At 50.3% G+C, this 22,415-nt stretch overlaps 1 protein-coding gene across 3 annotated transcripts; it reads right to left on the bottom strand.

Annotated features, from left to right (window-relative positions):
* Positions 1-390: 390 nt before the first annotated feature.
* ASB1 (ankyrin repeat and SOCS box containing 1) lies at positions 391-21,356 on the bottom strand. 3 transcript variants are annotated; one of them, XM_082396434.1, is made up of 5 exons: positions 21,230-21,356; positions 17,244-17,385; positions 14,857-15,159; positions 7,467-7,852; positions 391-6,276 (listed from the first exon to the last, which is right to left on the bottom strand). In XM_082396434.1, the coding sequence occupies exons 1-5, from the start codon at positions 21,267-21,269 to the stop codon at positions 6,071-6,073; spliced, it is 1,077 nt and encodes a 358-aa protein (XP_082252560.1). In that variant the 5' UTR covers positions 21,270-21,356; the 3' UTR covers positions 391-6,070. The 3 variants fall into 3 exon arrangements, with proteins under 3 accessions (XP_082252560.1, XP_082252559.1, XP_082252561.1); XM_082396433.1 differs by lacking the exon at positions 21,230-21,356 and adding an exon at positions 19,518-21,140 and having other exon boundaries at positions 17,244-17,390; XM_082396435.1 differs by lacking the exon at positions 14,857-15,159.
* Positions 21,357-22,415: the final 1,059 nt, after the last annotated feature.

The following is a 22,415-nucleotide window of genomic DNA, read 5'->3' on the forward strand; positions in this document are numbered from 1 at the left end:
GCTATTTATAGTCATCCTAGTGGATTTATGCCTTTTTAAAAAATTAAAATTCCCTGTAACTTCAATGGGATTTCAGGAAGGAGCTATGGTAAACGGCCACATCGAGCTGTAAGAAGTCTGGGAAATGAAGACCTATTCAGAGAATTCAAGTCTCCAGCTAGAACTGTGGGTCTGTTATCACGGATGGAGACAATGAAGGAAAACCAGCAATCTCTGCCACACAGATGCAGCTGGTTTTGAGGTAGACTGAAAGTGAGGCCATCTTTCAGTAGAGCAGGAGAAGTGTACACATGGGGGTAGGGGGTAGGGGGTAGGGGGTAGGGGGGCGGGAATCAGTGTGAGGAACAAGGAAAACATCCGAAACAGCAAACAGAGAGACATGCCAGGGAGTCACTGAGAGATGAATAAATGCTTTATTTAGTTCATTCATTCCCAAAGCTTCACACCTCACCCTCCCACTTTCAAACTAAGTCACAAAGAACAGGGGCCCGCAGTCTCCACGACCTCCCCGCCCAACAGATCACTGTAGGGACGGTGTCACCTGACTGAAAGCCACGCGTTACGGACACTTTTAGGGGTGCACTCTCTGCAAACTAGAAACCCCACCACGTAAAGCAGGCTCACCCATCAGTTTAAACCTGTGCAGCATTTTGGGTGCCTCCCTAGAGCGCCGGGGTCCCCGAGCGCAGTTTAAAACTCCTGTGTTACATAAGCCCTTCTCTGCGAATCATTAGAAACTCTCCAGAGAGCCAGCTGCTTCTACCTGAAGTTCATGTACAAAGATTTCACATGGTCAGTTCTTCTATCCAATGAGATAAACAGTCCACAAAATTAAGGCATCTGGGGGGAATTAAAGGGGAATAAAGCATTTACTAAAGTTACAATAACATATCAAAGATGTCCATTGTATTTCTGAAAGCTCTTAACCAGGCACAAGTGCAAAGAATAGTCATGGTCCCAGCTGCTGCGGGCAAGCACACAGTCATTACCAAAGGAGGAAGGAGAAACTGAGGGCTGATGGTCAGCATTCCCCGTGTGCAGGCACACGGGCCCCAGTGCGTGTCACACCTCACGTGCTCGACACCAAACAGAAGCAGCGGGAGCTGTGCAAACACCGCAGGGCGGAGCAGGGGCACTGCCGGCTAAATCACAGCAGCAAACTGATGTTATACACACAGGAGAGCCTTGCTCACAAATACCACACTAAACTGCACGTATGCACACGCATACATCACTTGGGAGAGATCTGAAATCCAAGCAACTTTAAAAAGAAAAGCTCCCCGTGCATTCCAGACACTGAGCAATTACAAGTTAAGGCAACAGAAGTCACCCTTCCCCACGCCTCTCTTCTCCATCGGACTGTCTTCCTAGAATTCATAGCATATATTCCACACATCACTGCACTTCAAACTCTGCACGTCCCCCCCCGTGGAATTCTCCTAGGACGTGATCCCACTAACCACTCATGTGTGTACATCAGTTATTTTATTCCACATCAAGAGAGTCAGGTTGGGGGCGGGGGATGGAGGGAAGTGAGGCATAAGCGAGCGAGGGAGAGAGAGGTCATGTGGCCAAATGAGGCACTTCCAGGAGGGAGAGCCAAGCTGGCGGGGAATCCAGACCACTCGGGACTGGCCGCTGAGTGGCAGGCGGCTGAGAGGGGCACAAGCAGAAGCCGGCGACCCCGGCGTCAGAAGGCCCACCACCAGCACCGTCGCCATCGCTCGGGGGTGCCTCAGGTGCGCAGGCCTGAGGTCAGGGGCAGCCTCGCTGACGAGGCCACGCGAACCTCCTGGGAGTGTCCCTCAGGGGATTCGGGAGGCCAGAGGCCCATCACCCCAGGGACGTTGCTCTGCCGTGGGCAGGACACAAGCACGCACTTCCTAACAGCTCACACAGTGACCTCAGAGCTTGTTCTTGGACTACCAGGCAGAGCAGACGCTGGGCTCTCCTTCCACCACGTACAGGCCGTTTCAAGACTCCAAGAGAAATTCCTCGGCACATAAACATACACTGTAGCGAGACTGCGGGTCCCCGACACTGGATTTCAGAGACAGGAAAACTCAAAAAGAAATTCTGTGCTTCGACAAAAGAGCAGCTGACATTTTATTCTGCAACCAGGAGCATTTTAAAATAAAAATATTGCCCTCTAGTATCACCTTCATTACATAAGAGGACATTTTGTCACCCAAATTAGGAAGGACGTAATCTCAGAATAAAAGACAACCCTTTAAGTTGAATGAACTTGACTTCCTATATTATTTAACATGTGTCCTTGTACTTCCGACCTGCACAGGAGGCCTATGCCATGGGCGCCGTGACTCTTGCTGCCCCCTGGGGCACAAGCCCAGCCGACCACCAAGATCACAGGCTGTCCCAGCACCATCGTCCACTGAGAAGAGGGACCACGCTCACAAGGACAGCAGTGTACATGTCGCAGGGATGGCTTAAGTGCGAAGTGCTTTCACGTACATTCTCTCACGTGTCCTGCCAAAAGCTCCGTGGGAAAGGCACGGCCAGACCCGGCCCGTGTAAGAGAGCAGCCTCCCTGGGAACAGGACCTGCTCAAGGCCAGGCAGGAGGCAGCAAGCACAGGAGAGCGCTTCTCTCTGGGGCAGATTTTCCTTTGCTCAGCCTGACCTTGGCTGCATGTTCCTCTCTTTCTATTTATGCGTGAACCTTTTATTTGAGGAATCAATTCATGGAAGCAAGAGGAAAAAATTAAAATGATGGCCCTCAGGCCTGATAACAGAAACATATTCAACATCAGGAAACTGCTAATTGTCCTTTCTTTTTTGAAAACTACCTGTTTAACAACAAGTGCATGTTGACTACAACTTACCAAATGTCAAAAGAGAACATCAAAAACTAAGCACCACTGCCTTAAACCCTTTTCTGGAACAAGGTAGGGCATAAATAAGTAAATAAATACATAAATAGCGTAAGTAATACGAAAAGGCACAGATATGTATGACTCTGATGGGCTCTGGAAGTACACGCAGCAACGCCACCCAGGACGCCACAGCTGAGCCCTCAGAGGCGTCAGCGCTGCCTCCACCACACCCCGCACCGCTCCCCCCCCCACCCCACCGCCTGTCCGCTGCAGCCAAGGCCCAGGCACAGGACTCCGTTCAGCGGCCGGCAGGCGCCCCAGCAGGGACAACAGCAGGACACTCCCGGGACCAGGCTGGGGGGACCTCGGGTCCATCATGCCCCTCCCTGCGGAGGGCTCTGGGGCTGCAGCTTCATCAAGTACCACCACGTTTCCTGGCCGTGTGGGACTGGTGCCCCAGGGCTTAGAAACATGATTTTATAAAGTGCTCTGATGGAGACAGTTACTCTTGCCTATTCTGTATCCTATCCCTGCCAACAAAAGAAAAAGGGAGCTTTAGCAAAGCGTCACTCAAAACAAGCAGGAATGGCCTTAAGTAGTGATCTACGTTATGTGCGGATTCAGGTTTGGCAGCTGTGAAATGTCAAACTAGAGCCTGAACCTCAAAGTTGCTGGGATTGTGAACAAAGCTCTAAAGGGTGGCTGCACAAAGAGAAAGCCAACCTGTCTCTGCAAAGGAAGAGCTGAGGCCCTGGCCCCTGCGGACCGGCCCTGAGCACAGCACGCTCGGGGGCCCCACTCGCCGGCTCAACCTCTCCCCAGTCCCACTGCCTCCCCGGCCAGCTCTGGGCCAGGCCCAACGGTGAGCGGCGACTCAGTCCACTCCTTCCAGAGAGACCCCAGAAAAACGGTTCCATCCCCCAGAAACAAGCCCTGCACTCACTTCACCTGCAAAGGAGGCTGACGCCCACTCTGCTGGTGCAGCCCCAGGGTCGCACCGGCATGGCTGGGACCCCCGCACTGGCAGCATTCCCAGATGCTGCTTTCCAGAAGGTCTGAGAACAGAGCCACCCTCCTACCCGGGGCCAGGCTGGGGAGGCTCTGTCCCTAACAGACCCCTGCAGAAAACACCCAGCAGGGCGAACCCAGAGTGGCCTGCGAGCCTGCAGCATGGCTCAGCCGCAGGGAACCCTAGCCATAGGGCAGCTGCAAGAGCTTAAAAGTCAGGGGAGCTAACCACTCCTGATACTCCTCTCTCAGCCCGACCTAGGAGGCGACAAGCCAGTGCTGACACGCCCCCAGCGACACGAAGCCCCCTCCAGTGGCCCAGTCCACCGCTGGGTGGCTCGAGCTTCCATACAACCCTTCCCTAAACGCAGGCAGAGCCCCAGCTCCCCAGAGCTCCTGGCCCAGCCGCAGCCCAGCTGTGGTGTGGTCCCACCACAAGGGCCGCAGGAACACAGCTGACCCCGGCCTGGGCTGAAGCCCGGCAGCGCTTGGCTCCGGCTGCAAAGGACCACATCGGCCACCCACCCACCGCAGCGCCTCTCCTCTCGGGAAGCCTCTCCTGACTGCCAGCTCTGAACGCGACCGGCCAAGCGGGCTCCCCGTCCTGAGGGGCAGCACACAGCCCGGTCTCGGGCCTCAGAAGCCATCCAACACTTACGCCTCGGCCACCGCTGGTAATGAGGTGAAGCCTCCAGCGGCTACGTGGTCCCCCCCAAATCATCGATGACTGTTCTCCCCTCAGACCTCATACGTGCACATACAGGCCAGCCTGGCTTTCCAACACACCGTCCATCCGTGACACAGGAGGTGGGGTTCAGAATTCCATCCTCGAGCCACGGAAGACAAGGACCAGACACGGCCTGTCTGGTCGGTGAAGACACATAATGACGCTAATAATTAAATAAACCCCTATCATTAGTTCGACTGTTACAAATTAGATTTCTCTTATTGCAGAAAATCCAAACACAGATTTGAAATCTGCCTGTTTCTAAACACTTCTAAAGGTCAGAATCACCATGGATCCACACAATGGCCCTGAGGCCTCAAATTACCAGATGTGATTTCCCTGGAAAGAGCAGCACCTGGATGCTCTAGAGAGGCAGCCGCTGGCCCACCTGTGCCGACATGGCCGCACACCTGGCCGCGCAGCCCACGTGTGAGAGTGAGCCCTGCCCACAGCCGAGCCGCCCGTCAGGTGACAAGCCAGCTCATTCCTCTCACTTCTCAGCACCCCCAGCAGGCCAGGGGAAGACCTCTGACCTCACTGCTATCCCCTTTCTACGGTTCTAGGAGCAACTACCAAGACATTAGGTCCAAAAAAGTGAAGATCAATCAACCAAACACCAGATGTTTTGTCCACTGAACACAAAGCAACTGAAAGCTTAGAACCATCCAGAAGATGACTCAAGTTTCCACTTTCCGGTACGTGCAGGGACTAGAAAACAGCGCCACAGGCATCTTCTTCTTTTAGAACTGGCAGTGAATGCTGTTGGACGGTCCTTGGTCCGAATGTAGGCAGTCAATTACTGGCTATTTCAGCGTTGGCCTCCTAAAATCAATCAACTGTCTGGAAGCTCCCCAAAGTGAAATGGCAGAGAACTCATGAGACCTGTTGGCGTGATGCTAGGCACAGGTAGGTATCAGAACAGGCGCAGCGCTGCAGAACTCTGAGCGTTACCTAAAGAGGCTGTGAACAAATGCAGGTATTGACTCTGAGGCAGTAAAGCCAAACCATGTGGCCAGGAAACCATCCTTGAATGAAGACAATTAACATGACGCCTCCGCCACAAGGAGAGAACAGTGAAGCGGCAAGGAAAGGGGGTGCGTATGATAAATGTCACACGTCTACCCCAGGAGCAGGGAAAACAAACTAGTAAGTTCAGGAACTGCATCTCTGTACTTTTATACCAAGACTCCTTTTCATTTCGCGTTAATCAAGCTATCAAGTTGAGAGGCAAACGCAGAAGCACAGTTCTGGAAAGTGCTAGTTCTCCCTACTGGGGATGTTAGCAGGCCTCCAACCTCAGCCTGAACTTGCTCACATTTCAAGGCCCATTTCATTTATTTCCAAAACAGAGATACTGAGGAAGAACAAAATTAAGTTTTGTACGAGCCTTTCGGCCGATACCGACCTAAGGACTGTCCGACACCCCAGGCACCTGAGATGGAACAAGGCTGAGTCCGCCTCACCAGCAGCCGGTAGGGTTTAGTCAGCAGCACAGGACACGGTCACAGCGGCAGGAATCGGCGTCGGCTTGCCCTGCACATTGCTTCCTCCTCGCTGCACTCAACCACTGCTCGTGAGTTCTGCTCATAAAGCAGAAACTTTTTTATGGGGTCTGGCAGAGGCAGCGAGGGAATCAGATGGAGTCGGTATTTGCCAAGCGCTCTTCTCACGGCCACGCGGCACAGATTCAGCAAGGTCCTGGGGACACCTGGAACGCGTGGGAAGAAAGGGAGAGACAGAGGGAGACAGGTTACATGCCTCTCCTAACCCTACAGACCAAAGGCTGGCTGTGAGGACAAGCGGAACCGCGCCAATGCTGGCTGCCCCTTCCCACCTCCGGAGGAGAGCAGGCTCCGGTGAGAAAGGTCCTGTCATCTGCTCAACTCTGTGGAACTCCCTAGACAGAGAAACAGAGCTGACCACTGCAAGCCCCAGCAGGTGTGAGAAACTGCCCTCTGCCCTCTGTCGGTCTCTGCTCTTGGTCCCTCCCAGAAGCTCCAAGGGGGTCTGAAGGGGACGGGCCGAGCAACACAGGAGGAGGGCAGGCTGACAATTTTGCTCTGGGTCAAAAAAGCCTCGTCGTGTCTCTGCCTGTGACACAGGCATGAACACAGGGAGCCTGACTCGTCAGTGTGGCTCCAGCTGGCCAGCAAGCAACTCTTTCGGGGAAGGCTCAACAGCAGCATGTTTTAATGACTGGTTTAAGGAAAGCCAATAACAAGAACACAACAAACAAAAGTTCTGCGAGAGGTAAGGGACTGGGGAAAAGGTGGTCACTCAGATGCCCTCAAGACCCAGACGGGAAAGGGGCAGGGTGTGGGCAGGTCAGAGGGCGCACAGGGTCAACTTCTGAGTCCTGGAGAGAGAACGACAACAAGGACCAAGCCACGGATCAACTGCAAACTCCCTGGCCATCAACTTAATTCACTGGCAAAATCCTTCTTCATGAATAAGCAAACTGTAGACCTTATTCTAACAAAAATCATCCTTAGCACACAATGCAGAACAATGGTATTTGAGTGGAACTGAAGAAGGGGAAGTGAGGCGCCCTAGAGAAGGAAGGGCTTGCAATTTGTTGTAAAGCAAACACTTAAAAGCCATAAACACACCAGTGAAAGAATCTGGGATCACAAAGCAGGGCAAAGGAGTAAAGAGAACATAATTCTAGGAACTCTGAGAACATGCACTTTGATAGATTTCTTGGTATTAAATCTTAGTGTCTGGGAATTTAAAAAGAGAAGACCAATGTGGAAGACCATTCTAGAAAATTCCTAGTCCTCACTGAAGGTTTTGACCAAGTGCGTAGTTGGAGGCGGTTTTTTTTGTAAATTGCTACAACTTGGTTCATTCAATTGCCTTAAAGAGACTGCCAGTCAGAGTTCAACTAAGGCCACTTACTTCGGGCCTCTTTAAAGACCTGCAGAGCCTCAGGGTCCACCTTCCTTCTGCCTCTCGACTCTGGGCCCGAGGATTCCCACCGCACCAGGCTCAGGTTGGCCCCGAACTCCACAAGCAGGCTGACGAAGGCCGCCTCACAGCCGTGGCGCAGCACGGCGTCCATGACGCAGCCGGGGGAGCCCCTGGAGAGGCCCTGCGTATTGACAGGACCGTTGCAGTTGAAGTCCGGGTTTGCCCCAGCCTGCAGGAGCAGCTTGAAGCACTGGAGGTTGTGGTAGGCGGCGCTGATGTACAGGGGGCAGACCACCAAGGAGGTGAGCCGCCGGGAGAAAGGGGGCTGGACGTCAGGGGTCAGGTGGTGGTTGACATCGACGTCGGCCCCGTACCTGCAGGGTAGACACACAGACAGTGAGACCTCACAGCGGGCCAACCGCAGCCAACGCATCGCCACGGCACCCGGTGGAGACGAGCCCGAACTCCAGGAGCACCGGGAGCACCGGAGAGGCCCCCAGTCACAGTGGTCCCGTGACCACCAGCAGGCACCAAGGCAGTTAGGAACCTTGGAATCCACTCATGCAAAACAACTCGTAAGGGAGTTCTTTCAAACCTTTGAAGATCCAACAATCCCATGGCTATTTTAACTGTTTCAAAGCAAAGAAAAAGAAGGAAAACTTCCAAATTCAGCTTATGAAATTAACAAAACAACAATCTCCAAACCTGACAAAGGCCACACCATGAAGAAAAACTACCAACTAACTGCAATTAGGAATATCAACTTAACAATCTCCAATAAAACGTTAGCAAAGAGAATCTAAAAACATTAAGAAAGCAACATACAATGACCTCATGGGGGTTATTCCAGGGGTAGTTCTTAAATTAGAAACTCTATTAACATAATCCATCATATTCATAGAACTAAGGGGAAAATCCATGATTATCTCCATAGATGCAAAAAAAAAGGCATATAACAAAACTCAACACTTAAGCATGTTTGAAAATACTTAATAAAAAAGAAAGTAATGGATATTTCTTTAACATGATAAAACATATCTCCTCAACCCAGAAGTCAGCCTCTCGCCTAGCAGGGAAACACAAGCAGCAGCTCTGCCAGGAACAAGGCACACAGCCCCACTTTCTAGCCCACTAGTTTTAAAGCCTTTTTTTTTTTTTTTTAAGTACTAGTGCAATTAGACAAGAGAAAGCAATTAGCTGACTAAAATGGGAAAGGAAGAGGTAAAACTTTCCCTATTTACAGAGGATATAACTGTCTGGAAAGCCTTAAATAATTAATGAAAATGCAGTTAACAAGCAATGAGAGAATTTATTAAAGTAGCAAGTTTTCAACCAACAGCCTTCTATATACAAACAAAAACAAGTTGAAAGATAAAATGAAAAAGACCTCATTTCTGATAGCAAAATAAATTTTAAAGTGAGATTTCTAAGCATAAACTTAACAGTATATGTCCAAAATTTGCATGAGGAAAATTATAAAATACTACTGCAAGTCACATAAGTAGACCTAAGGAAATAGAAAGACATACCATAGTCTTAGATAAGAAGACTCAATATCATTAAGATGTCATTTTCCCTAAGTTTATTATATAAATGAAAATACCCTCTCCAGAACTAAATAAGTTGACTATAAATGTAAATACATAAAAATAACATCCCTGGAGTTACATAAGTAGATTATAAAGTTGATTTGGAAGATCAGGAAAAGATATAAAAACAAAGCTTTTTTAACATAAGTAAAGTAAAACAATAAGTGACAAATTGGGGGAAATGTTACAAAGGGTTGACATCCTTAATATATAAAGACCTTCTAAAAGGAAAAGATCAACAGCTCTATAGATAAATGAGCCAGAGATGGATACAGACACGTGCTAACAGCTCTCAACCAGATGAAAAGATGCTCAGCCTCACTCATAACAGAAATGCAAATTAAAACTACTCGGAGACACCACTTCTCACCTATCAGATTGGGAAAAATCCAAAAACTTATTGACGGAGCTTTAAAGAAAAAGGAAGTCTTATTCATCGCTGGGGGCCAGGCATAATGGAGCAATCCCTGTAGAGGGAAATCTGGTGATAGCTGGCAAACTTACCTGTGCATGTACCCTCTGACTCACCAATCACAACTCCTGGAATCTAGTCCCAAGACACATTTGCAAACCTCTGAAAAGATGCATACACAAGGCAATTCGTTAAAACAGTACCCATAATAGCCAAAGGCAGGAAACGAGTCACAGGTTCGTCAAGAGGGACTGGCCCGTGCACAGAAAGGAGCACTGTACCATCTGAAAAGGAATGAGGAGCAGGACTAAGGACTGCTCTGCAGTGACCTCCAGGACACCCTGATAAGTGAGAAAAGCAGGACGATGAACGTGAAGTACGTACGCTGTTTATCCTGGGGAGGAAGCTGCAACACCAATGTGTACATGACACACACCTAGACACATACACATATCTGCCTATTTTTTAATGATGGAAGGATAAACCACAAAACCTTTTAAATGGTTATCTATAGGGCAGGGGTGAAGCAGATTGAGGATAGAAGCTAGACTGCTTTTAATATACTTTGTTTTATAGATTTGACTTTGGAACCATGTAAATACATACTGTAAAAAATTAAACAGCGGGGCGTCCCTGGTGGCGCAACGGTTGAGAATCTGCCTGCTAATGCAGGGGACACGGGTTCGAGCCCTGGTCTGGGAAGATCCCACATGCCGCGGAGCAACTAGGCCCGTGAGCCACAATTACTGAGCCTGCGCGTCTGGAGCCTGTGCTCCGCAACAAGAGAGGCCACGATAATGAGAGGCCCGCGCACCACGATGAAGAGTGGCCCCCACTTGCCGCAACTAGAGAAAGCCCTCGCACAGAAACGAAGACCCAACACAGCCAAAAATAAATAAATTTAAAAAAAAAAATTAAACAGCAATCCTTAAAAATTGCAAGCAAAAAGAAATACTTTAACCCAACTGTGTACCCAGTTGGTGCCATCACGTCCTGCCCGCCAGGGTGGCTCTTCTTTTCAGGCACACTGAACACCCAGAGCAGCCGGACCAGTCCCAGCGTCAGATTCACCGAGAAGGGCCTCGGGCAGGAAGCACAGCGAGGCAGCCTCGCGCAGCCGCCAGAGGTGGGGGCACTCGCGACGGTCCCCGAGCTGACCCGCATGGCTGCCAGGAGCCCTCCCCTCCTGACTCCCAGAGACAGCCCAGATGTGCGGATGCATCTCACACAGGCCGAGGCAGGGGCCGCCTGACCCAGAAGCCTCCTTCTCCACCAGAGCCAGTCTCTAAACGACTCTACAGGCAGAGCCTTCAGGATCCCCTCAAGGGACCTGCCCTCGTCCTTGCACCCAAGGACACCCAAATACATGGCTTTCTATAGGGCATTTAGGGTTCGCCCAGGCCAAGCACTAACTACCAACTGGGTCATCTTACACTAAGCGGGGGCCGCTGACTACGGCAGGGAGGGTGGCCTGCTCAAGCTGTGGGAGTCCTGGCCGAGTGAAGAGGGTGCCTGCTAAGGAGGCTGCCTTGCAAGGGTGCTAGAGCCCACAGCGGGGGAGGAGGCATGTGTGGGAGGGGCAGCAGCGTAGGAGACTGGTTCAGTACGGGGGACTGGCAAAATACGCTAACATGTTAAAGGTAAGGGAACCAGGTCTCTCAGTGTTGCAGAAGAATAATAAATCTGGAAAGGGAGGAAAGTAGGATGGACCCTGTGGTGCTGGATCGGATTAGAGGCATCAGGGTGAACTCTTTGACTGTCAATGTATAACAGATACAGAAACGTAGACAGAAACATTTTAAGTAACCTTAGCTCTGTCCAGTAGGAGAGCCTGAAAACAGTGACACCCCATAAGCAATAAGCACTCCTAGTGTCCACATCTTGGCTTTTAAACAGCATTCGCCACGAAAAGAAACCAGGATTCCTTGGAGAAATGACTAATTCCAGGGATGAATCAGGCAAAGTACACAAGAGCCTAGAATAATTGTAACTCCACAGGAAACCATGAGTCTAACATAAATAAATGATTAAATTAAAAATCTGATGAGGAATAGGATATATACATGGTTCCAAAGTACCTAGCCACAAAAATACTTTTTAATTACAGAGGGAAAAAGAGGAGCTTTACAATGGAAAAAGCTGGCAGACACCACCTTAATCCAAAGATGAAAGTGAACATCAGCAGTATTGGGACCAACGGAAAGCATGTGCAACCTGAGAGGATGTAATGAGAAGAGCACAGCCTCACTTCTGTGAGACTGCTGCCCAAAAGGCGTTACCCAACTCTACCGTGAGTAAACATCAGACAGCCAGCACCTGTGTACTTGAGCTTCCACTGCCCCAGACAGTCCTGCAATGCCTCACAAATGTTGTCATCACATATTTCATCTGAATTAGGAAATGACAAAACGTAGGAAGTAATGATGATGGGGCCTGACACGCAGGGGTCCAGGGCGGAGGGAAGAGCTTCGTTTTCCACGCCTTAATAAAAATAGCTGGCCAACACTCACAGCCAGCTATCATGGTTTATCACCCGTCTCTTCAGCACTATTCCAAGCATCCAAAGGAACTTCCCCCTAGAAGTGACACTGGTGCCTGTCAGCAGCACAGAGCTGCGGAAGAGGAAGGACAGCGCACAGACCAATGAGCCCACGTGACGATCTGCTCCCCACTGATGCCGTACGGCAGCATCAGCCACTACAAGGCGGCCGTCACCCAGTGCCCTCCAAGATACCCTAGGAGTGACAAGAGACGTTCTAAAACACGCACCAAACCAAGCAGAAGTCGGTATTCCATTTCATACACTCAACCAATTAAGAGAACTAGATTTCAAGCAGTGATATTGTTTTTCCTCCTTATTCTTACGGATATGTCTTCTAGAATGTTTGTAATTTTGGGCAATATGACAATCTGGTATTAGCTGAGCTGTGGCAAAGACAGTCGTTCATCCACTCATAAAAATATACTGGATGGGATCCAGTTAATTTTAATCCTGAATATTTTCCAAAATTCCCCTACTGCTTTTAATATCACTGGCAAGGAACCACCAGGACGACTCAATAGATCAGTATAACTTTTGCACATACAGAAATACCACTCCTTACCTTTTTAAAAAAACATCAGTAATATATATCAAGGAAAATGAGAAGTAACAAAATGGAGGTTACTTGCAGAGGGACACCAAATCACAACAGTGACAGAAGAGAGCCCTGCTTATGAGGGACAATGACACAGGGAAGGCAGGAGTTGTGTTTAGATTGTGTTTAGATTGTATTATCTGTTCAGTAACTTAACCCCATCTTCCAAAAGTCAATTATCTGGTAATTTAGAATCCAGAAAACTTTTCAATAGAATAATATATGCTCTTGGTACCTCACTGTAAAAGTAATGTCCTGTGCTCCAGCGGGGCAGCAAAATGTCTTAATAACGTTTCCTCAAGAAGGGCACTTGTAAATATATCTGAAAGTCAAGTCTGCAGTTAATTCAAAGCAGTTGTGCATCATGAATTGACTGAAATGCCCTATGGGATTTCTGGAACCAAGATGAAATTTCATGGATTGATCCTACTGAAAAACATTTCCAAATTAATGATTTACATTCTCCAAGATGCAAAGATACGGGACTGAGGTGGTTTAGATTATCAGGCTAGAAATCTTTCAAAAGAAGGGGAAAAAAGCATCATCACATCTTTATCACCCTCCAGTATAACCACCATATCACCCTCAATTATCTTTCCAAAAGTCAATTCCATAGCCATTTAATATATAAATCCTTTTGATATAATAAATATATTCTCAGTACCTAATTTAAAAAACCATGTCCTGCACTGGGCGAGGGGGACGCCAGGTCCCTGCTCCTCAGAACACCCCCAATGCAGCCCGTAACAATGCTGTAACCCTCTCCTGTAATACTTTCCCACACCGACAACCGGCTACCTGAACTGCACTCAGTCCAGCCACAGAACAAACGGCCTCCAGAGCCGGGGCGGGTGGCGGGGGCTGCTGGGCAGGGAAGCATCTTTGATAGAAAGAAGTCACTGGAGACATGAGACTGAAAATGCAATCTGGCTCAAATTTCTAAAAAGGTAACCGTTAGTACAATTAAAATAAGACCAGAAACCGTCTAAAACCACAGAAAGGGAAAGCAAAGAAAACACAGATCATGGAAAAAAGATAAAAAATAAAGGTACAGTTAAGACACAGAAAGACAACAGTAATAGACCTAACATCAGCTATGGTAACAATGTTAACTGTATTAAAAAACAAAGAATCCCTTTATCCTACAAAAGCTTCTTGCTTTTCACCCCATTTTGCAGTTCTCGGAGACTATCCACTTCCTGAAGTGTGAAATAAAAGTTCATTTGCATCACCTAAAAAAACAAAAGAATTCCAGACAGTCGAACAGTAAAAGCGAGCTCACAAAGAATTACTTAAACCCACTAAGATTAAAACTAAAAGTCACAGAAAGCTACATAAATGAGCCCTCAATGAGACCAGTGGCTTCCTTTTGTTCTGATGAAGGGCACAATCCCTAAGAAGAACTGTCACGAGCCCAATGAGCATCGAGATATGGTAAGCAAAACTATTAGCAGTACACGGGGAGACTGACAGATCACAACAGGAATTACAGGCCAACAGACTTCCCGAATGTGGGGCAGATCCAATGGTTGAGGATGTAAAAAAAAGAGAGAGGGAGTCTGAATAACATAGCTGAGGCTGTCATCTTGTACCATACAAATAAAACCCTGTGGTTATATACTTTGTTACAAGTATCCGCAACAACGTAGCTGGATATTAAAAAAATAATTTAAAGAAAGCCCAAAGAATCTTCAAAATGGAAATTATATGGTCTGTGTTATCTGAGCACAATACAATAAAACTGGAAGTTCACAAAAGTTTTTATTAAAACTTTCTCCTCCATAACTATAAGAACAAAGAGGAAATCAACTTCGATTATACTGATTCAAAAAATGAGAAAAAGCTTAGCAGACACAGCCAAAGCTATAGGCAAAGGTAAATTAATAACCTTGAAAGTTTACATTATTAATCAAGAAAAAAATGAATAAGCATGCAACTCAAAAAGTTAGGGAAAAAATTAAGTAAAATTAAGGAAAATGGGAAAAAATAAAGATAAAAATAGAAATTAATCAGTAAGTAAAAAAAAATAAGAAAACTGATAAAGCTAAGAAGCAGCTCTTTAGAAAGACTAACAAAACAGACAAATCCTCTAACAAGTCTAACTGGAGAGAGAGAGAGAAAGAAAAGGCAAATACAGAACACAAGACATGAGCATGGGGCTGCGAGAACCCGCCGACGCGGCCACGCTCCCCGTGGCGGCCATCGCAGGGCAATGGGGGCCCGGCCCCTGTGGTACTGACCTGATGAGGGCCTTCAGGATGTCTGCCCTGCCCACCCGGGAGGCGTGGTAGACAGGGGTGCTGCGGTGGTGCCGGCTTCCGTTGGGGTCGGCGCCGGCTTCCAGAAGGATCTGGGCGCTCTCCAGGTGCCCGTTCACCACGGCCACGTACAGGGCCGTCTGCCCCTTCACGTCCACCAGGTCCACCTCGGCCCCCTTCCGGATCAGGAAGTCCACGCAGCTCCCGTGGCCGGCGGTGGCCGCGATGCGCAGCGGCGTGCAGGGCAGCCAGCCGCAGCACCACACGGACTTCTCGTTGATGCGGCTGCGGGAGAGCACAGGCAGCCAGGCTGCGAGGGGCGCGGGGGGCCGGCCAGCCGCCCCGCCTCCTCTCGGGCGGGACCCGGAGGCGGGGAGCGGGAGGGCAGCCTTCGCTCTAATGATGCTCCCAGGTGCCCTGCTTCATGGAATGCTTTCACATACCCACCCTGCTGGGTCCACGCCTGAGGCGAGACAGGCAATACATTAAGAGCCCAGTTCTGCAGATGAGGAAGTGCGAGGCGCAGGTAAGACTGTTGAGCACTAGAGCTAAGATCTCCAGTTTCCTGACTCGCGGTCCAAAGCTCTTTGCTCCACAAAGGGGAGAAGGGCCTGCCCGGGAGGCGGCGCAGGATGGAGGACAGCATACCTGCTCGGGACCTGGCTCAGGGCCCCGAGGCCCCTCTTCACCAGCTACCACCTGTGAAGGCCTGAGGCTGGACCGCTCTCTGGGCCTCGGTATCCTCACCGGGGCTAGGTGACCACTGTGGTCCCTCTACCTCTGACACAGCACAAATGACAGCCTGCACGAATCACCACACTCCTGGCCAGCAGCAGCAGAGGGAAACCGTCCAGGCTCAGCCCTCATTGCAAGTGACACTCAGACCACGACTCCCCATCAAGGGATGCCAGGGTCATGCGGTGCACGGACCCATCACGTCACCAGCTGAGGCTCTTCACCGCAAGCTCCCAGCGCAGCTCTGAACGAAGCTGAGGAATACAGATCACTAAGGCAGTGACCCAGAAACATGCAGCAGGTCAGGGCTCCTCCCTCAGCTGCTTACAGCTTCCACTAGCCAAGGAGGCCAAGCAACGCTCCAAGGACTCATCACCAAAGTACACAGCAATAGAAAAATATCGTCAAGAAACCAGAGATTCACTGAACCCGAGTGAAAGACAGAAAAACGGTACTTGAAGAAGCAATATGAACATACTTGGTCTATTTTAGTAGCTTAACTCTACTTTATTCTACTGTTATATCTGCAAATTTAAGGTTTTCTTTGGACTTGAGTCATTCATGTTAAATATTCATGTGCAATCCACCTAATTTCTCTTTATGACGATCCTTTCTGGCTATTTGGAGCTTTTTTATTTTTAACACGAACATCTGTTCTAATGAAATAATGCTAAGACATTAGAAGGGAAAGAAGAAAGAAACCTATTCTTGTATTGTTAGAAATCCTTCTCTTGGGAACTGTCCACGAAAAGTGGTATAAGTTTCAGTATCAATACACAGGCATTTCTTCTATCAACTCACTGCCATCCTAGCCCTGAAGGGGAAACAGAAACACAGAAAGAGCCTGAAGGAGTTTCTGGTTGCAGGTTGAGTTTCAAGTCTACTTGAGACTCGAATCTTAGACACACGGAGAACAGGCAGAGTCTCTGTGCTCCCCGGGTGTCTCGAGTGGGGAAAAGTAACAGCAAGACTCCGATGCCATGAGGGGCTTGAGCCGGTCTGGAGGAGCTAGCAGGATGTGGCAAGGCAACAGGCAGGGCGCTACCAACAAAAGGAGCATGTCCCTGGGTAATGAGACAGCTGGCCAGAGGCTGAGCCCCAGGCCCTGGAGGCAGATGACTGAGGCCCTGAGAAGCCAGAGGAGAGCGCATCAGGAACGGTGTACAGGTTTGGTCCATCAGGAAGTCCGGACCCAAAGGGGGATAACGATGCAATAATTAAGGGAGGAGAATTTATGCATGCGCCTTAGGATAAAGAGCCAGAAGAGACTCGCAAGGGAGCAGGGCCGCTGTAGAAGACAGTAATGACACTGTCGTCAAGGGTAATGTCAGGGAAGCTGACGCCCAGAGAGCACCAGAAGTTGCTGGAAAATATAAAGGTCAGCGACAGAACTGGACTTGAACTCAGGTCTCTCTGCCCTCGCCATCAGGGTGTCGCCTACAAGTCTGACCACGCTTCCGGCAGTCCCCTCTTTTCCCATCCTCCGAAAGTGGAAACGCTCAGGGTCTCCACCTGCAAATCGGAGACCGCTGTGCCTCCCTCACAGCTCCCGAGCCTTAGCTTCGTGCAGACCCACAGGCCAAGCCCTGGGCAGCCCCCGGGCGGGCAGCCCCCGGGCGGGCAGCCGCGCTCACCTCCGGTAGCTCTCCTCCTGCAGCAGGCTCCGGAGGGTCTGGAGGTCCCCCACGTAGGCTGCATCGTGGAGCCTCGTGTCCTCACAGTGCTCCAGCGGATGGTCACAAAACTGCTCCCTCAGCCACTCCTTCAGATTCGGACCTGCACTGAAGAGAGGGGCGCCTGTCAGCTCAGGGAAGCCTTGCCAGCGCCAACCGTGAGGGGCCGCCCTCGGCCGCCAGCCCTGCCTCTCCCCCACACGGGTGCTCTCCAACTCTCAAGAACACATCATTCCCCTGCTCCAGAAACTTCCAGAGTCAGAAAAATGTAGAAAGTTTCCCTTAATGAAGCTAGCACACTCCTGACACCAAACCTGGCAAGGTTTTAAAACTTTGATGGGGTGGGCAATAATAAGCCAAAACTACTTAAGGATAGAGAAGATCCTAAATAAAATATTAACAAACTGAAATTTAAGATATGTATCAAAAAAGTCACCATAAAATTACTCTAATTTATTCCAAGAATGTCTTAGTATTGGGAAAAACCATATAATCAGCTGCTGCGTCACAAAAGGACACCTGACTTCGGCAAAACTCAACAGCCAGAAAAACACTGCTGCTTGTAACATAAATGACTCTGCCATGTGATCTGGGCCATGGCCTCGCCACGCGGGAGTCCCCGTGAGTGACACATCTGACGGTAACCTAAGATGGGTGTACTTTTCTGAATATATGCTGCACCGCAGTAAAAAGGAAAAATTTTAAATACATGCATACAAATAGAAAGCCAGCCCTATATAATGAAGATAGAAAACAGAAAAACAATAAAGACTAGAATAAATGGTGAAAACCATACCATGTACTTGAGTGAGCGTCAATGCTAGGAAAATTTTAAGTAATACCAAATAAATTAAGAGGTTTAACAAATCTCTTTGGGGTTTTTATATGAGATGTGACAAAAATCTTCTAGAAGTTTATTTGGAAATAAAAATAAGAATCACTTTTTGTTTTTTTTAGTATGTATGAGAAGAGATCTACCCTACTAGATAATAGAAATTATCTCTCATCAGAATAAAAAGATAAATCAAACAATCAAACAATCAACTGCTCAGAAAAGAGCTTAGTATAAAAAACTTGGTATGTGAGAAATGGGCAACAAAATCAGTGAGGAATGGGAGGAGTAGTTGCTATAAACTGAATGTCTGCGTCCCCCAAAATGTCCTGCCAAATAATATGCTGGGAGTCCTAACCCCCAAGGTGATTAGTAAGAGGTAGGACCTTTAGTAGGTAGAACCTTTAGGTCATGAGGGTGGAGCCCTCATGAATGGGATTAGTGTCCTTATAAAAAGAGACCCTGGAGAGTTCCCTCATCCCCTCCACCATGTGAGGACACAGTGAGAAGACAGCCGCCTAGGAACCAGGAAGCAGGCCCTCACCAGACATCAAATCTGCCAGTGCCTTAGTCTTGGACTTTCCAACCACAGAGCTGTGAGAAATAAATTTCTGTTGTTTATAAGCCATCCAGTCTATTCTGTTATTACATCCTGCATGGACTAGAACAAGTACCGCTGATCACTGAACAACGCAGGTTTCATCTGCAGGGGTCACTTATATGTAGATATTTTCAACAGTAAATAGCACAATACTGCACGATCTGTGGTTGGTTGAATCCACAGATGCCTAGGAACCTCAGATACAGAGGACCGACTATAAGTTATATGCAGATCAACCCCCAAGTTGTTCAATAGTCAACTGTAGTCAACAAATTTGTACAATTAGATACCTACAGCTGACCCTTGAATAGCATGGTCTGAACTATGTGGGTCCACTCACACATGGATTTTTCTCACTAAATACATACTACACTACACAATCCACAGTTGGCTGAATTCTTAGATGCAGGACCTCGAACATGGAGGGCCAACTGTAAAGTTTTACGAGGATTTTTGACTGTGCAGGCATTTGGCAACCCCTACCCCCTGTGTTGTCAAGGGTCAACTGTAATTGAGTTCTTCACCTCACACTGGAGCCCAAAATATCTCTAGATAATTAAGAGCTTTATAAACATAACTGCACAGACAGGGGCATAAGGAAAGAGCATGAACTTAGGCGGCCTTCATTCAAGTCCCCACGGTGCCAGCTGTCCTAGTGTGTGACCACGCACAGTTTAAAGCACGCCCTGCCACAGGTGGACTCTCTCCAATGCCGAAGTTGCTTTTTATATTCAAATCAAATCTCTTTTGAGTACCTACTGTATACAAGGCTGGGCCATAGGACAACAGGGGTGATGCGTACGTTTCCTTACACTCCAGGATTTGATAGTTCAATGGCAGAGGTAAGACACAAAGGCCACAGGCAGGTGGGCAGAGCAGCGAGGGTTCACAAACGCATGGGTCACTCGAGCTCATGCCACAGCCAGACCTGCAGGAGATCAACAGGCAGGCATCAAGGACCCCTTGGGCCCCTGTGCCAATCCTCCTTCGGTAGCTATCCTCCACTGTAGTTATCCCCCGGTTTCACTCCACAGGCTGAAAAAGTTCAAAGTAGGGGTAAGATTCAGAAGGTGTAAGGAGACTGACAAACTTCTGCTAAGTTCTCCTCTAGGCCTCCCTTTGCTGGCCTCTTTTTGACCCACTACCTGCCCAGCTCAACACAGCCTCCTCTTCCCCAGCTCCAGCTCCAAGATAACTTTGTTTGCATTTTTCTGATCAGCTTCTCCAATGACAACACAATTACTCGACACAGCACTTCAGCTTTAACTGTGGCCCCTCTACTCCCAGGCCTGCAACACCACACTAAATAGTAAAACAGCACCGCCTGGATACTGATAAGAGTGCCTCTGTGTAAGGCAGAGCCAGTCTTCCTGCCACAGGACTCTTCTCCACACTGGGAAGCAGCTGTCAGTCCTCTTCCCCCAAGTGAACACCTCTCAGTCCATCCCGCACTCTCACATGAAGTAATGTCCCAGACCCTAAGGTCCTGGCTGTCTCTGGGGTCAAAGTCAATACCAACCAAAGCCCAGGACGGAAGAAGCTTTGTTTTTATTTTTATTCACTGCAGTATCCCCAGCCCCAGACAGGTCCAGCCAATAGCAGATCCTCAATAAACCGTTTGTTGGATGAATGAATGGAAGGAGGGAGGGATGAAAGGCACTACTTGCACCCGTCTCCAAATCAACATTATATCTTAAATTTTGGCACATTTAAGAATAATAAGCTCCTTAGTTTATTACTAATAAATTCTTTGGAGGGTTCTCTCTCCAGAGACACAGATGAGCGTGTAAAGTCCAGAGCACATAGAAGCACTTGGTACCCGGGGCAAACTGAGACGACAGACAAGGAGGGAACCTCCCCCCACCCCCGACCCCGCAGGTTAAGAGGAAGCCTCTCCCGAAGGCGGGCAAACGCACTTCCCCGCAAATTCACATTTGTTTGGCAGGAATATTTCAAGGTGGAGACCCTCAGTCAGATGACTATTTTGGGCACGGGCCTTTCTAGCCGCCTAAACCAAACTATGGCCCGGCTGCCTCCTCTGCCGGTGGGCAAGGGCCCCTGGACCTGCTGTGTCACTGACAGCTCGCTGGGGGTGGCGTTATCGCTGTCCCTGGCCTGTGCGGGGAGGGGGGCGGTTGTTGAGAGGGGCCGATGCCAGGCTGGAGAGAAGGCACCCGCCCCCCCGGGGGCTGACCTCTGGGGGCTCTCCCGACCGCTGCGCTCAGAGCTGGAGGGTGACCCACGTCCTCTCTTTACAGCTGGGGTCCTATCCAGCCCTAGAGGCCAGCCGGCTGGCAGTTACGGTGCAAGCTCCACAGGAGGGGAAATCGGCGCGAGGGCTGCTCTCGCGAAGCCGGGCAGCCGGGCACCCCGCGAGCCGCGCTGACCGACCCCCGGCTGCGGGGCGCGGCTCCGTGGGCCCCGGCCGGCCGCGGGCCAACACGCAGGGTCCCGGCCCGGGCAGCCGCCCCGGCCCCCCGCCGCCCCGCGGCCCGGTGGCCGCGCGCACGTTACCTGCGGGCCCAGGTCCGGCCCGCCCGCCGCCCTCCGCCATGGGTGCCGGCCTTCGGCCCGTCGGCTGCCCGCCTCCCCCGCGGCCCCCGCCCGGAGCGCCCCCCGCAGGCCGGAAGCAGCGCGACCGCGACCACTTCCGGCGCCTCGGGCTGTGGGCCGCGTCGGGGGCGCGGCTTCCGGCGGGCGCGCGCCTCCCTCAGGAGCTTCTGGCGCCTCTAGCAGGGCGCCAGGGCCTCCACCTCCCGCTTCGCTCTGGATGTGAGGACGAACGAGCGCCGGCGGCGGGCGCGCGCTGTCGGAGACGCGTGCTCGGGGACGCGGGCTGTCGGGGGCGCGCGCCGTCGGGCCCCACCGGGGCTGTGTTTCTCCGCAGAAGAAGCAGAGGAGTCTGGGAAAACACGCTCACCTGGGGGACGGAGCTAATTTGCATGTTCTGGGAACTCTGGTTGGTCGGGCCCGTCCCCGCCCCCACGGAAAGGGCGAGGCCTTCTGCCGGGCGGGTGTGGGCGGGGCCGCGGGAGGTTCGGGCCGGGGTTTGAATCCCACCCGAGCCTGCCTGCTGGGGCGTCCCCTGGGAGTGCCGGCTAAAGGAGGCCTTCGGCGGGCAGCGATGGCTCAGCGCCAGTGTGTCCCCGCGCGCTCAGCCGGGGGCCGGGAGCAGCCCCGGGAGAGCGTGGACGTGAAGGTGGGGGACTTCCAGCTCTGTTCCTTGCAACAGATTCAGTTGGAGGGGCACGGCACGGCTGGGCATGTATTACTGTGGCATTAGATGAATGCCCCCCCCGAAATTCCTTCCATGAAGTCAGGGATCATGTCTATCAAATTACTATAGCCCAGTGCCTGACACAAAGCGTTTATTGAATAAATTAGTGAACAAAGGAATAACTTTTCTTGCCCACTCGCTTATTAAAATAATGTCGGACCATGTGTACCGAGTTTTGGTTTGTCAGCGTGGATTCCTTAGGCTCCTTCCACGCTCCCCGCCGGTGGGGAGAAGGGTTCTGCAGGAGGAGGAGGAGGAGGAAGTCTCCAGCAGGCGGGCGGGGAGGGGGAACTGAGGACAGGTGAAGAGCGGGATCCGAGTTTTACAGGTGGAGAAAAGGAGCTCCAGCAGGGGACCGATGCGGAGAAAAGGAGCTCCAGCAGGGGACCGATGCGTGTGAGGCTGGAGACCCCCCAACAAGCG

This window comes from Balaenoptera borealis (genome assembly GCF_965194805.1).
Source record: "Balaenoptera borealis genome assembly, chromosome: 6".
NCBI classification, from domain to species: domain Eukaryota; kingdom Metazoa; phylum Chordata; class Mammalia; order Artiodactyla; family Balaenopteridae; genus Balaenoptera; species Balaenoptera borealis.

Bases quoted from the DNA above. Each gene is read 5' to 3' on its own strand.
- ASB1 (XM_082396433.1), bottom strand. From the start codon at position 19,630: ATGAGCTCGAGTGACCCATGCGTTTGTGAACCCTCGCTGCTCTGCCCA. The intron at 15,160-17,243 runs GTGAGCGCGGCT...GCTCTCCCGCAG, and splicing joins CAGGAGGAGAGCTACCGGAG to CCGCATCAACGAGAAGTCCG. The intron at 7,853-14,856 runs GTCAGTACCACA...TCTACCCTGCAG, and splicing joins ATCCTGAAGGCCCTCATCAG to GTACGGGGCCGACGTCGATG.